This window comes from Tachyglossus aculeatus, chromosome 21 (genome assembly GCF_015852505.1).
Source record: "Tachyglossus aculeatus isolate mTacAcu1 chromosome 21, mTacAcu1.pri, whole genome shotgun sequence".
NCBI lineage: Eukaryota > Metazoa > Chordata > Mammalia > Monotremata > Tachyglossidae > Tachyglossus > Tachyglossus aculeatus.
Genome location: NC_052086.1, coordinates 50,234,279 through 50,249,957, shown reverse-complemented (window position 1 = coordinate 50,249,957; position 15,679 = coordinate 50,234,279). Strand labels below are relative to the sequence as shown.

Genomic DNA, 15,679 nt, shown 5'->3' with positions numbered 1-15,679 from the left:
GTAGATACAAGATAATTAGGTTGGACACAGTCCCTGTCTCACATGGGGCTCACAATCTTCATCCCCATTTTACAGATGAGGGAACTGAGGCACAGAGAAGTGAAGTGACTTGCACAAGGTCACAAAGCAGACAAGCAGCAGAGCCGGGATTAGAACCCGGGGTCTTCTGATTCCCAGGCCTATGCTCTATTCAGTAGGTCACGCTGCTTCTCTTTTCTTCTGCCTCCCACATAAAGGATAGGCTGGTTGGACTCAAATAGAGGACTCAAATAGAGCTGCTGCCCACCTCAGTCAGCTGTGGCTAGTTTCATCACGGGGAGAAAGTTAAGCCAGGAAGGGACATTGTCCAGAAGATGCAAAACTTGCAGTCATATGTCCTTACTGTAAGAATCCCATCTATTTATGAGATGTTCTCCTTAGTACACGTCTGCTATGGATCCTAATAACAATTAAGGTATTTCTTAAGCGCTTACTATGTGCCAAGCATTTGTTGTGAGCGCTGGGGTCGCAAGGTAAAAAGGTTGTCCCATGTGGGGCTCACAGTCTTAGTTCCCATTTTACAGATGGGGTAACTGAGTGAAGTTGTGACTTGCCCAAGGTCACACAGCAGACAAGTGGCGGAGGCGGGAATAGAACCCATGTCCTCTGCCCCCCACAAGCCCATGCTCTTTCCACTAAGCCACACTGCTTCTTCACGTTGGTATTTATTAAGGTCTTCCGATGTGCCAGGCACTGTGCTAAGCACTGAGGTAGATAGACGATAGCTAGATTGGACTCAGTCCACAGGAGGCTCATGGTCCAAGAGGGAGGGATGATGATGATGATGATGATGATGATGGTATTTGTTAAGCGCTTACTATGTGCAAAACACTGTTCTAAGCACTGGGGAGAAAAGGTGTTGTCTCTTCTCGTCATGGACCTCTTGCCCACATCCTGCCTCTGGCCTGGAACTCCCCACCCCCTTTCATATTTGACAGACAAATATTCGCCCCACTTTCAAAGCTTCATTGAAGGCACATCTCCCACAAGAGGCCTTCCCTAACTAGGTCCTTATTTCTTCTTTTCCCATTCCCTTCCGGGTTGCCCCTGTACTTGGATTTGCATCGTTTATTCACCTCTCCCTCAACCCCAGAGCACTCATGTACATATCTGTAATATATGTATTTATATTAGCATTTGTCTTCCCCTCTAGATTGTAAACTCATTGTTGACAGGGAACTTGTCTACCAACTCTGTTATATTGTCCTCTCCCAAGCATTTAGTACATTGCTCTGCACACAGTAAACACTGAATAAATACAATTAATTGATGGAAGAGTAGGTATTTTTTATCCCCGTCTTACAGAGGAGAAAGCTGAGGGACGGAGAAGTTAAGTGGGTTGTCCAGGGTCACCCAGCAGGCGAATGGTGATGCTGGAAATAGACTCTGCGGTGTCCTGACTCCCAGATTCATTCACTTTCCATCAGGCCACACTGCCATCCCTGGTGTTTTCCAAATCTTTGTCTAGGGACTCCGAGCATCTCAGAACTCAATACCATAGCTGAATTCCCTGACTATTTGTAAATGTGGTTCTATAGGCAAGGGTGGCTAAAATGTGTAGCTTCTCAACCGTGAAGGCACTGGCTGTTTGATAGCTCAACTGAACTGGGGACATTTAAGAGATTTCTTTGAATTAGTTTTGTAGTGGAATGTACTTGTTAGAGCTCTTTACCGGAGCCCAGATGATTCCAATGGCTTTTCTGAGTTTGGGGGTTTTACTGAGTCAACTCACTCGTTCCCTTTTTCATCCAAGGTACGTGTCCGATTTCACCAACACTCTGCAGTCAATTAGAAAGAAGTGCAAACTGGATGATATTCCTTCCGACTCCCTCTTTCAAGAAGACTGGACAGCTTTCCAGAACTCAGTCCGGTAACGTGGCATCCGGAATGAGAAAGGCTGGCTGGGCTTTTCTCCTGAAATGGGAAATGTGTTTCCAGCAGGTTGAATTACTTTCCATTTCCATTAAAAAGGAGAAAATTGTAATCGTAGCAGTAATGGCACTTATTAAGCGCTTGGGTAGAGACCTGGTTAGAAGATTAGATGACAGCCCCTATTCCATGCAGGGCTCATGGTCTATCTTATCCCCATTGTAGGATGAAGAGACTGAGCCCCAGAGAGGTTAAATGACCTACCCATGGTCACACAGCAGGCCTGTGGCGGGGCTGGGACTTGGACCTTGGGGACACCTGATATGAAGTAACTTCAGGTTCTTGTGTGCAGAGGCTGTTAACTCTGGCAGGCATGGTTGACTGTAGGACTGCAGGGACTAGAAGGAAGTTTAATCCCACTCAGGACCCACCTCGGACATATCCTCAAACCCAGAACCATCTTTGAAGTAGCCTAGCCTTCCAGAGGGTCTCAGAACTGGGTACATCTGGGGCTGGAGTTCCAGGGGCTGCCCTTTTCTGGCCACCCTGAGGTCCATTTCCTTTTGAGACCAAACTTCAAAATGTAATGTCCCGTTGAGCTTGCTCCAAGAGAAGTACCAATTGCTCCTAAGCCAGGTCAGCCTCTGGGAGATAGGAGCGTTCTTTGACTCAGGTCATTGCACCGTCTCCAGAACTCAGAATTGCCTGACATATGCCAAAGTGGTATGTACACTGGCCCACTCTGATAAATGATTGTACCTACTTCTTTTCCTCTTTAGGGTTGGCTGATAGTGGTGGTATATAGGTGCAATGTTAGAATTCTATACTTCCTCATAAACCTCCCCCATGATGGAATGCTTAGATCCCTTATGATGGCCATTTTTAGAGGAAGTTAACATTTAACCAAAAAACGAAAATGTTTTAAATCCCCAGCTGGGACAGTTTCTAAAACTGGTGCCATAGGTCTACATTAGACTTAAGAGCACTTCAAGTAGAGGCTGATGCAGTGAACATAGTTATTTGGCAGAGCAAAATGAATGTCGACATTAGGTCGAATGACTTTGTAGACCAGTTGCAGAGATAACAAGATGCCATCTCCAGACCAAGTTTTATAATCTGTGCATCTTCTTTTTTGTTGTTAACATTCAAAAAATATTAAGTAATATTGTCTGTCTTGGAAAAGTTATTTAATTTCAGCTGTCCATGGGCCAAATTTTCATCCTGAGCACTCCAGGATTCCGAATCTCCTTGGATTTCCTGGTTTGACAATAAAGTTCATCAGTCAATCAATCAATCAGTGGTATTTATTGAGCACTTACTGTGTGGAGAGCACTGTACTAAGCGCTTAGGAGAGTACCCCAAGTGCTTAGTACAGTGCTCTGCACACAGTAAGCACTCAATAAATACGATCGAATGAATGAATGAACAGAATCAGTAGGCACATTCAGTACCCACAAGGAGCTTACAGTCTGGAGATGGGAGACAGACATTAGTAGAAAGAAATAAATTATAGGTATGTACGTAAGTGCTGTGGGACTAAGGGTTCTCATGGTAAAGGGACTTGGAAGACCTTAAAAGGTGTCCAGTGATAATTACTAAGAGAAGGAAACACTCCCACTGAAGTATGAAATGGTTAACTTTCCAGGAACCAGCCAAACAAAATGATGTGAATAGTTGGAATTTTTATGAATGAGACACTGTTTGCCGTGCAAATGTCAGCGTTCCGGCTGTTTCCACCTGAAGTGCTTTTTGTTTTGTTCAGGATAATAGCCACTTGTGGAGAGCTCTTGCGGCAGAGCGGGGACTTCGAACAGCAGCTGGCCAACAGGTAAGCGGCATGTGTGCTTCCTTCCCATCTCTAGACGTCGGATCGAAGGGAACCCTACAAAAAAGTTATACTGAACGTTTAGGAAAAGTGCAGTTAGGATAATTCTAACAAAAGCCAAGAGCTTTGTCAGTCCATCAGCCAGTGGTACTTATTGAGCACTTACTGTGTGCAGAGCACTGTACTAAGCACCTGGAAGAGTAGAATACAAAAGCCGGGAGACATATTCCCTGCCCACAGGAAGCTTTCAGTCTAGAGGGGAAGACAGACATTGAAATAAATTATGGATTTGTACACAAGTGCTGTGGAGCTGAGGGTTGGGTGGATGGAGAAGGAGTAGGGGAAATGAGGGCTTACTCAGGTAAGGCTGCTTGGGGAAGATGGGATTTTAATAGCGCTTTAAAGGTGGGAGGGGTGGAGGTCTGTCGGATACAAAGGGGGAAGGAGTTCCAGGCCAGAGGGAGGACGTGGGCAAGGGGTTGGTGGTGAGATGGATGAGATCGAGGAACAGTGTGTAGAGAAGCCAAGTGTGTGGACTGCGTTTGTAGTAGGAAATCAGCGAGGTTAAGGTAGGAGAGAGCAAGCCGATTGAATATTTTAATGCCGGTGGTAAGGAGTTTCTGTTTGATCCAGAGGTAGATGTGCAATCACTGGAGGCTCTTGAGAAATGGGGAGTGGTGGACTGAATTTTTTCAGAAAAATGATCTGGGCAGCAGAGTGAAATATGGACCGGAGTGGGGAGAGACAGGAGGGAGTCAGTCAATGGTATTGATTGAATGCTTACTGTGTGCAGAGCACTGTACTAAATGCTTGGGAAAGTACAATACAATAGAGTTGGTGGACATACTCCCTGCCCACAAGCAGTGTACAGTCTCAAGGGGAAGACAGACATTAAAATAAATAACAGCCAGGGGCTTTGATGACTTTTAAATGACATTCTTCATGGGCAATTGAATAATCAATCAGTCAGTGGTATTTATTATTTATTGAGCACTTATTACGTGCAGAGCACTGTCCAAAGTTCTTGTGAGAGTACAGTTCAACAGAGTTAGTAGACATGTTCCTTGCCCGCAAGGAGCTTACAGACATTAATATAACCAAATACATTTCTGATTTGTACATAACTTCTGTGGGGCTGGAGGTGGGTTGAATTCTAAGTGCCCCAAGGGTACAGATTCAAGTGTGGAATAGAATCCATTATGTAGACAGAGACTGTAGACTATCAATAATGTCATAACATACCCCCAAATGAGTATTTTTTAATGGTGTTTAAATACTGACTATGTGCCAAGCACTGTTCTAAGTACTGGGGAAGATCCAAGTTGATCAGCAGAGTGAAGGAGGGGTGACTGTTCCAGCCAGGGACCCCTGCTTTAGACCCCTGGACCCAAGGCCTGGAAACAGGAAAGTGAGACCTTGACTTGAGCTGGAATGATGAGTGTGGGGTCACCGGGGCAAGGTTGAAGAATGAATCAGTGATATTGATTGAGCTCTTTCTGTGTGCAGGGCACCTTACTAAGCACTTGGGAGAGTATTATTATTATTGTATTTAAGTGCTTACTATATGTCAAGCACTGATCTTAGGGCTTCGGTAGGTCTGGCAAGACAGAGTCCCTGCCCCATTTAGGGCTCACAGTATAAGTGCAGTAGTATAGAGTTGGTAGACATGGTCCTTGCCCACACGGAGCTTAGTCTACAGGGGATGTCAAACATTATAATAGATTTCAGGTAGGGGAGATACCTAAAAGCCTGCAGGGAGAAATCTGGGCTTAATTTGGTAAGTGGCAGGGATTTGATGGGGGGCTATTCTAGCTGTGGCATGTAGGGTAGATCAAGGAAGCTAGGTCCCACTAGTCCAGTTATTAATGAATTTTGGCTTTTGGAATAAGAATGGAGGAAACAGAACCCGTCCAAGTGATGTGATTCCAGGAGATGTCATTGTCCTTTCAGTATGGCAAAAGAAAGGAAGAGCAGAGTAACCTGTCCTGTGTTGTAACTGTACCTCTGGTGTGACTGACATTTTCAGTGCCTACCAACAGTCCAAAAAATGCGTCTTGAACAAAGGAAGACCTGTGGACAGGACAGCATAACTATTATCTCCATTTCTTCTGGATTCTGGCCCTCTTTTCCCCCCACCTTGGATATGAAATTGATTTCACGATCGTTGAAGACCAAACATGTGACACAAGCTTGTAGAGGTGATCTGATCTTCCCACTTAGCTAAAATATTGAACGAGGACCCCTCTTTTGGGTCACTCCTCAAAACAGCGGGGGCAGCAACTTGAAATAGTCTGGAATTCAGTTCATCGTCAGGTGTAGGGTGTGCCACCCCCCAGCCTTGTGAGCTCCACATTGCCGAGGTCATTTTATGGTTATGGAGCCAATACAAGCTGGCTTGTGCTGGTGTCATGAGAGAGGCAGGAATCTTGCATGAGGAAGGTGGATCGTATCAGTGCTTTCCTTTCCATAGCCCCAGCTCCTGCAGAGTTTTTGCTGAAAAGGGGTAGCGATTCTACTGGGTAATGGGCTGGAAACCCAGGCTAGACTGTAAGTTCATTGTGGGCAGGGAACGTGTCTGTTTATTGTTATATTGTACCCTCCCTGCTGCTTAGTACAGTGTTCTGTACACAGTAAGCACCCAATAAATGTGATTCACTGACTAGAATCTTTAGTAGAACTCAGTAGAAAAACCTGAGACGGAGACCTGCTGGTTTCCCCCTTTTTTTTTTTAAAGAAAAGAATGCTTTGTACACAGTAAGCATTCAGTAAATATGATTGACTGACTAGAATCTTTAGTAGAACGCAATAGAAAAACTTGAGACAGGGACCTGTTGGTTCGCCCCCCCCCCCCCTTTAATTTTAAAAGAAAGGAATGCTTTGTACACAGTAAGCACTCAATAAATATGATTGACTAGAATCTTTAGTAGAATGCAGTAGAAAAACCTGAGACAGGGACCTGTTGGTTTCCCCCCCATTTTTTTTTAAAGAAAGGAATGCTTTGTACACAGTAAGCACTCAATAAATATGATTGACTAGAATCTTTAGTAGAGCGCAGTAGAAAAACCTGAGACAGGGACCTGTTGGTCCCCCCCGACCCCCCCTTTTTTTAAAGAAAGGAATAAATTAAGAAACTAAGTCAAATGGTGCAGAATCAAGAATATAGTAGAAACGCGCATTTCAGCAAGCTAGGGTTTGGTGATTAATTACATGGGTTGGAATGTTAAATGGCACTATCCACAGGACCTCTCTGATGTCAGAGAGAGATGTGAAAGTTAGAGAAAACGCTTGTGGCTTCACCGTGAGACTTGTCAGGTCTCCCTTGACCATCTGTGAAGATTTCTTACTCATTGGTACTTTGCTGCTTAGTCCTGGGTCACAGGATGATGCAGTAACTCAGCTGTGCAAGATCCTATAAGAAAGTCAGTATTTATGAAGCCGGGGAGCTTGGAAAATGTAGGCAAAGGAGGAACTGGGCAGACAGATACTCCTTTAGAGAAGCAGCACGGCTCAGTGGAAAGAGCATGGGCTTGGGAGTCAGAAGTCATGGGTTCAAATCTCGGCTCCGCCAACTGTCAGCTGTGTGACTTTGGGCAAATCACTTAACTTCTCTCTTTCTCAGTTACCTCATCTGTAAAATGGGGATTAAGACTGTGAGCCCCACTTGGGACAACCTGATCACCTTGTATCCTCCCCAGCGCTTAGAACAGTGCTTTGCACATAGTAAGCACTTAACAAATGCCATTATTATTATTAACTGTGTGTGCCTTTAAGGCTAATACTGGATGTTAACCCCTGGGCTGCCAAACCAGCCCTCAGCATTTCACTTGGTCCCTTTTTCAGCCATGGGACCAGGAATCACACCCTTGTTCATATTCTGATTCACCCAAACAGGGCTCCTATAAGTGTTCTATAGTGTTTTATAGTCTATAAGGTTGGACCATAAAGGTGCAGGTATTGAACTATCTGTGACTGCAGGTCCCCTGAAAGGTAGTGCCAAAATTCTCTTAGACCTGGAATGATGCTAACCCTTGGTCATCTGGGCCGCCTGTTGGAGAAAGAAGTGGAGCGGGAGCCAGGGGCTTGAATTTTAATCTCTCATTTAGCCCTGGAATCACTGCGTGACCGTGGGCAAGTTGTCACCTCTCTCTCTCTTCCAGTGGTTTCTTTCTTTATTTGTAAAATGGGATAGTCCTATCCGTCCCCTCTCTGTCTCATGGAGATGTGCTGAAATTTGAGGGAAGAATGTCTGTGCTCTATTGTGGAGGAAAGCATGATGTAAATAATGCGTAGTGCAGTTCGTTGCATTCAGTAGGTGCTCTAATACTACTATGGAAATACAAGGTGGTGGTATAATTAGTCAGTGGTATTGTTTGAGTGTTTACTGTGTGCAGTGCACTGTACTAAGCCCTTGGGACAGTACAATAGAAGTGCAATGTGGGTAGGTGTGTTCCCTGCCCTCAGTGAGCTTACAGTCTAGAGGGGGAGGCAGACACTAATATAAGTAAATAAATTACATTATGGATATATATATATATATATAAAATAATATACATTTTTACTACAGGATTTTGGCCACCGCTGGCAAATATCTCTCAGACTCCTACAGTCCTCGCAGCTTGACCGGGTTTCAAGACAGCAGCCTGCCAGACAAGAAGAATTTGGTTAAGAATCCCTGGCAGGAATATAATTATCTTCAAAAAGAGAATCCTGCCGAATATACCAGTTTAATGGAAACCCTTTACACCCTCAAGGTATATGGCCAGACTAATGGGGGCAGGGGCCCAATTGTAGTCCCTAGTCACTAAGCCAATTGTTGGGGCTCTCAGCCGTTTCCCCTTGTTGGGGGCGAGAGAGGGTGTCAATCAATCAGTCAATCAATCATATTTACTGAGCACTTACAGAGTACTGAACTAAGCACTCGAGAGAATGCAGTATAACTGAGTTGGTAGACAAGCTCTCTGCTCATGACCTAAGAACTGGGGTAGATAGCAGTTAATTAGGTCAGATACCGTCCTCATATGGGGCTCACGGGCTGAGGAAGAGGAGGAACAGGAATCAAATCCCCATTTTGCACAGAGGAGGAAATGGAGACATAGAGAGGTGAAGTGACTTGTCTAAGGTGACACAACCCCAGCAAGTGGCAGAGTCAGAATTATAACCCAAGTCCTCTGACTCATAGACCAGTGCTCTTTCCCCTAAGCCATACTGCTTCTTCTGTCTGCGTTTGGGGAGCTACTCTGTATTTGCAGTTTTGTCTGGGAAACTAAACCGTGTACCACTTAACGTAGCTGCTGCTTCTTGTCCCGAAGTCCTGAACAGAAACAGTGGACCCCGATCTCCCCATGGAATGGTGGTTTTGAGAACATGAGTTTATTATCCAGAAACCCTTCAAAGCAATTATTTCATTTGGCAAGTTCTATGCCTCCAAGTCCCTGAGTTGGTTTAGAATATTACTCCAGCACTTAGTCCAGAGCTTGGGGCATGTTATTTTATACTACTACTACTACTACTATTACTACTAATGGTATTTAAGAGCTTACTCTGAGCCAAGAAGTGTACTAAGCATTGGGGTAGATAGAAGATAATCAGGTGGGACACAGTACCTGTCTCAGGTAGGGCTCCCTGTCTAAGTAGGAGGGAGAGTCTAGTTATTGAAGCCCCATTTTACAAATGAAGAAACTGAGGCACAGAGAAATTAAGTGATTTGCCCATGGCCACACTAAGGAAACTGGCAGAGTGAGATTGACACACCCTGACCCCCAGGCTCAGCTCCTCTGACTCCCAGCTCTTCTGACTCTTTCCATGGGGCCAATCTGCTTTGTGGCACTAATATTGATGTGCCAAATCTGTTCTTGTGGGCCTACAAAATATAACTTTATTATTTGGTTATTTTTCACCTAGAAGAGCCCACACCCCTTAACTTAATCCTGCCCTGGGCCCTTGGCTACAGGTTTTTGGCTTTTTCCAAAATCTACCTGGGCCCCTTTATGCCAACCCAGGTAGTGATTTTCCAGGGTGCTACATATCCCAAAGCAGGGTCAAACCTCAACATTTGTCCATCCTCTTAATGCTATTCCCCTGTGCACACTCTGGCCTCTCAACCAGTTGCATTTAAGCTTGATATGTATGCTTCTTGAAGCAATTCTGTAAGTTCATTCATCCGTGTTTCTGGGACTAGTTTTAAGCAACTCCGTTTATCTTTATTGCTAATCAGATTTACGTATGTTTGTCTTAATCGGTTCATTTATAAGAGCCAAACTCAGATTACATTTTCCCTCATCTGTATTTTCTCAGGCTAGTTAGAATTCCTCAGCACCTTCCCAAGCTGCTACATAAGCTGTCTTCCAGCCAAGTGATATCGGCATGACTCCTTTGGAAATCACAATAGTTACATTTATTTCTTGGGCATATAAAATGGGGGCAAAGCTGGTCTCCTTTCCACCCTTTCACTGGTGGCCAGAACATAGTTGCAGTATTTTTCTCAGAAAGTTTTCAAGATTTGTATTCAAATGACCCCTTTGGTGATGGTGTTCTTTGAAAATCTCAGGTGTTCTCTGAAATTGCAATTGTTCCGACTCCCGGCCTAGACCTTTCCATATTTTCAGAATCATTGTTCTGTGGATCTCTGTAAAACTTCGAGGGAATTATCTGGTTTCTAAAACGGGCTCTTAACTTCCTTTTAGGAAAAAGGATCGAGCAATCACAACCTTCTGTCTGCATCTCGAACAGCCTTGACTCGCCTAAACCAGCAGGCTCATCAGTTGGCATTTGATTCCGTCTTCCTGCGCATCAAACAGCAGCTTTTGCTTGTTTCCAAGATGGAGGTGAGTTTTCCCAGCAGCAACCCCTAGGCGGTATGTCCCCAGGTCCTAGGTCTGTTTCATAAACCTCTCTGCTCTCTCTTTTGTACTTTGTAGGCCTCTTTTCAGTGCCCAGTCTCAATTGGATGTTTTCTCTTCTTCTCAGACCCAACATTTGGTTTTACCCTTCAAATGTTCACTCTTTAAAAAAGACAAGAGACCACCGCAAATGCCTTAGGTTAGGTTAAACCTTATGAGTTCACCTTCTCCTCTTTTAACTTATTTATCACGTGAAATGGCTGACTTAACTTTCAAATGCTCATCTTAATGATGTTTAATCAGTCATGGTTATTGAGTGCTTAGTGTGTGTAGAGCACTATACTAAGTGCTTGGGGAGATTACAGTATTACAGAGTTGGTAGACACATTCCTGCCCACAGTGAATTATGGTCTAGAGGGGGAGACAGACATTAATATAAAATAAATAAATTTTGGATATATACATAAGTGCCGTGGGGGTTGAGAGAGGGGTGAATAAAGGGAGCAAAGCAGAGTGATGCAGAAGGGAGTGGGATAAGAAGAAATGAGGGTTTAGTCTGGGAAGACCTCTTGGAGGAGATGTGCCTTCAATAAAGCCTTGAAGGTGGGGAGAGTAATTGTCAGATATGAAGAGGAGGGCATTGCAGGCCAGAGGCAGGACATGAGTGGAAGGTCAGCAGCGAGATAGATGAGATTGAGGTACAGTGGGAGGATTGGCATTCGTCCTGTAACACATGGTGCTTGGTTCCTGGATCCCTTAATGATATACTTCCCTCTCCCTTATCTGTGTGTGGATCATCTCTCCTTTGTTCTGGTTGGAGTAGCACGCCCCTCTCCCCCCAACCCAAGAATGTTGCTGTTTCCATTAAGTTTTCTGCTTGAATTTGGTCCTACAAATGAGGTGGCCTTTCATAGGCATTACCTCGGAGCAGAGTGGGTAGGGACGCTAGCGCTATTGGTCAGGGAACGACAAACTTGATCAGAGTTCAGTCGTTCCCCAAAATTATCTCATTTCTTGGAATGCTAGATTAGGGCTGGCTCCGTTTCTAGCTGAGAAACCTTCTCACGGAAACCATAAAATGTTTCACAAGTTCATAGACCTTTTCTTAGATTACAGGGGGAAAAAGCAAACAACACCCCCCTCCCACACAAAAACTTGAAGTTTGTATCTTAAGTGGCCAGGCTTTTATGTTTATTCTCCCTCTCTGAAATGTCCTTGGAGGTATTTCCCATTTACTTTATTTAGAAAATGCCCATTTCTTTAGAAACTGAGGACATGAGTGTTGCTCACAATTTTTCATGGAGACATCCAATGCCCCCAAATCGTTTCTGATATTAAAAAAATTAAAAGCCACACCCCTTTTCCTTTGTCTCCTTCCAGCCCCTGTCCTTCCACTTCTCTCATCCTGGCATTTTTTCCAGCAGCTCTGAGGCACCTGGCTTGGGCCGTGACCCCGTGAGCTTCGTGGTTCTAGGAAGTGTCCGGAGTCGATGCAGAAGAGCAGTGCGTTCCTTCTCTGCCTCATGTGACAGGGCCCTGAGTCAGTTAAAGATTAGGCATTTCTGCCAGGAGTCTTTGATCACCTGATGGGAGACCAGGAATCTGGCACTTGTCAGCACCCGTGCCGCGCTCCGCTCCACCAGCCTGAGATTTAGGAGGCTGATGGAGCCAAGGACTGGAGCTGGGGCTGTTTCCATTCCACAGGCCTGACTCCAGTCTCCCAACGCCAGCCGCCACGAGGGACCTGGAGAAGGTGATTGTGGACCCCTGGCAGGGCCACAGACTCAGCGGGAAGAGAAGCCTCTATGTGAATGTTCCTCCCACAGGAGAGATTTGGGATCCTGCTTTGAAGATTGGGGCCCATTACAAAGCCTCTGTTGAGGATACCGTGTAAAACGGGGTGTCCTTTGGGTTTTCCACAAATGCCTGTAAACTTGTACACAGTTGGGACCATCTCTGTATTATAGTCTACTCTCCCAAGCGCTTAGTACAGAGTCAGTCAGTTGTATTCATTCAGCACTTACTGTGTGCAGAGCACTGTATTATGTGCATGGGAGAGTACAATATAACAATTAACAGACACATTCCCCACCCACAGTGAGCTTACGGTCTAGAGGTGGAGACAGACATTAATATAAATAGATTACAGATATGTACGGAAGTGTCGTGGGGCTGGGAGGCGGGATGAGTAAAGGGAGCAAGTCAGGGCAATGCAGAAGGGAGTAGGAGTGCTCTACACATAGTAAGTGCTCAGTAAATACCATTTAATTTCCTATTTCTGAGTGTCCCGGCATCTTTAAGAAATGCACGGAAATGATTCTAAATCCATAGAGGTTCTTAAAGTAGAACTTGAAATCCTCCAAGGGTTATCATGGGATAGATGACTTTGAAGATATTATTATTATTATTATTATTATTATTATTATGGTATCTGTTAAGTGGTTACCATGTGCCAGGCACTGGACTAAGCATTGAGGTGCTTACAAGCAAATTGGGTTGGACACGGTCCCTGTCCCACATGGGCCTAACAGTTGTAAACCCCAGTTTGCAGATGAAGTGACTGAGGTACAGAGAAGTGAAGTGATTTGTCCAAGGCCACACAGCAGACAAGTGGTAGAGCTGCAATTAGAACACATGACTTTCTGACTCCCAGGCTTGTGCCCTATCCACTAAGCCATCCTGCTTTTAATGGGACATCAGGAGGGTTGTGAAGTGAAGGGGACCTTTTAAATGACCTTCTGCCTGTCAGACTTTTTTGGGGGTGGTGCTTTGACTTTCTCCATCTTTTTCCATTTTTCCCATTTGTCTCCCAGTGCTTCTGGGTCCCGATTTCACTGATATGTGCGATTTATTGATGTTATCCTATTCTCTGACTCTCTTTCTCAGAGCTGGAACTCGGGTGGCATCGGTGAGACCCTAACGGAAGATCTGCCAACTTTCAGCCTCACTCCTCTGGAGTACATCAGCAATGTAAGAGGGAGACTGTTTTGGGGTCACCTGAGTTTTCTAAAGCCAGATAAATCAGTGTGTTTACATTTGGGTTGTCTGGGCCTTTAAATGCACATAGTTCAGTCACCGCACATCTGCATTTAGAATCCCAGCTGCTGGAAGAGGAACACTTACAATCTGGACTTTAAGGAAGTAAATGGTTTTTAGTCTTCAGAAATGTGTGTGGAGGATGAGTACCTAGAAGGCTAAATTATGAAGCCAGTATGTTCTTTGGGAGGGCTGGTGGCAGGCACCAGTAGAGTATGGCACAAAACGCTTAGTACAGTGCCCTGTGAACAGCAGACGCTCAACCAGTGCCATCGACGGGTTGATTGGAACCAAGCCTCTAGCTCCACAGCTCGCTCCAGCCTGGTAATAATGCTTCCATGCAGTACGTATAATCCTGCATATTCTGAGACTTGACATGCTCTAGATTTAATAGGGTGTTCAGTAGTTTAGTTGGCCCCTCCGAGTAGAGTATTAAATAACAAGACAGGATCATCAAAAGCCAGATGCTGGAATACAGCTGTTTAGCAGCTTTGAAGCAAGAGTTACTTCAACTCCACATGGGTTAGGCGCAGGCAACCAATCATCATAGTTATTGAGCACTCACAGTGTGCAGAGCACTATACGAAATGCTTGGAAAAGTACAATATAACCAACTTGTTAGACGTGTTCCCCGTCCACATCGATCTAACAGTCCAGCTTGGGGGACAGACATTAAAAATAAGTAAACTTTGGATGTGTACATAAGTGCATTGGGGCTGAAAGTGAATAAAGGTTACAAATCCAAGTGCGAGGGTGACACAGAAGATTGGGCAGAGAGTGAAAAACAGAAGGACAATCTATTAGTCAATTACTCAGTGGTATTTATTGAGCATTTGTTTCCTGCAGAGTGCTGGGCTAAGTACTTGGGAGAGTACAGTATTAGAGTTGGTACAGACTATCCCTCCCCACAATCCCCACAGGGTGGGCAAGAGGAAACCCGGTACAGACACGCTGAAGCCCACTCCAAACAATAATGCTGTAGACTGTAAGCTCCTTGCGGGGCAGGGAATATGTCTGCCAAAGCTGCTCTGTACACAGTATAAGTGCTCAGTAAAGTATATTGCTTGATTGGCTGACGTAGGTTTGTATTGCTGGGAAACGGTAACAGCGGTACATCCTAGGTTATCGTTTTGTAGGCCAAGCCACTGGGCAGACAGGACTCTGAGGCAGAGATGGAGAAGGCAGGTGACTGAAAATAACCAAAAAGCAAGGGAGAGTTTTTTCACGTGTGCCAGTTTGAGAGGATTCAGGAGGATCACGGTTTCTTCATCTCTCTTTAACCACATTTGCACACGTGACTAGTGACAAAGAGAAGCAGCGTGGCGTAGTGGAAAGAGCACAGGCCTGGGAGTTACAAGGCCTGGGTTCTAATCCCGGCTCCACCATTGGTCATCTGCGTGACTTTGGGCAGGTTATTTCACTTCTTTGTGCCTCAATTCCCTGCTCTGTAAAATGGGGGTTATGTCCTACTCCCTCTGACTTAGACTTTGAGCCCCAAATGGGACAGCCTGATTATCTTGTGTCTAACCCAGCAGTTAGCACAGTGCTTGGCACATAGTAAGTGCTTAACAAGGACCAGACAAGCAAAAAGCCTACTATCCAAACTGTTTTTTCATTGAATGCAAATTGCAGTGGATGATTTGTGTGTAAAATACCGATTTTGAGAGTTGTGTCACAGGTTCTGCGTCATTCATTCATCCAGTCATATTTATTGAGCACTTACTGTGTGCAGAGCACTGTTGTCCAGGGCACTGAGGCCTTTGGGATGCCAAAGCAGGCTGCAAGCTTTGATTTTCTCTTGCAGATTGGGCAGTATATCATGTCCCTCCCTTTGAATCTGGAGCCATTTGTTACCCAGGAAGATTCTGCTCTGGAATTAGCATTGCATGCTGGGAAGTTGCCATTTCCTCCTGAACAAGGTAGGTGAAGACCTATTAGCAATCCATGGAGGGGGTGATGAGGGAAGGGGCAAGAACCCCTCTTTTTTGCCTCTGTTGAAGTGTTCTGAGAAAAAAAGGCACCAAACCATTATAGGGGCTTGGGTACAGGCCCATTTGTCTCTCTCTCTCAA

At 44.9% G+C, this 15,679-nt stretch overlaps 1 protein-coding gene across 1 annotated transcript in view; it reads left to right on the top strand.

Moving 5' to 3' along the window:
• The window catches only part of COG7 (component of oligomeric golgi complex 7), a 51,517-nt gene that overhangs the window by 29,853 nt on the left and 5,985 nt on the right, over positions 1–15,679 (top strand). Inside the window, exons 10-15 of the mRNA XM_038762283.1 lie at positions 1,793–1,909; positions 3,671–3,736; positions 8,298–8,484; positions 10,417–10,557; positions 13,459–13,542; positions 15,413–15,527. Coding sequence (XP_038618211.1) covers positions 1,793–1,909; positions 3,671–3,736; positions 8,298–8,484; positions 10,417–10,557; positions 13,459–13,542; positions 15,413–15,527 — 710 coding nt within the window. The remainder of the gene's footprint in view (positions 1–1,792; positions 1,910–3,670; positions 3,737–8,297; positions 8,485–10,416; positions 10,558–13,458; positions 13,543–15,412; positions 15,528–15,679) is intronic.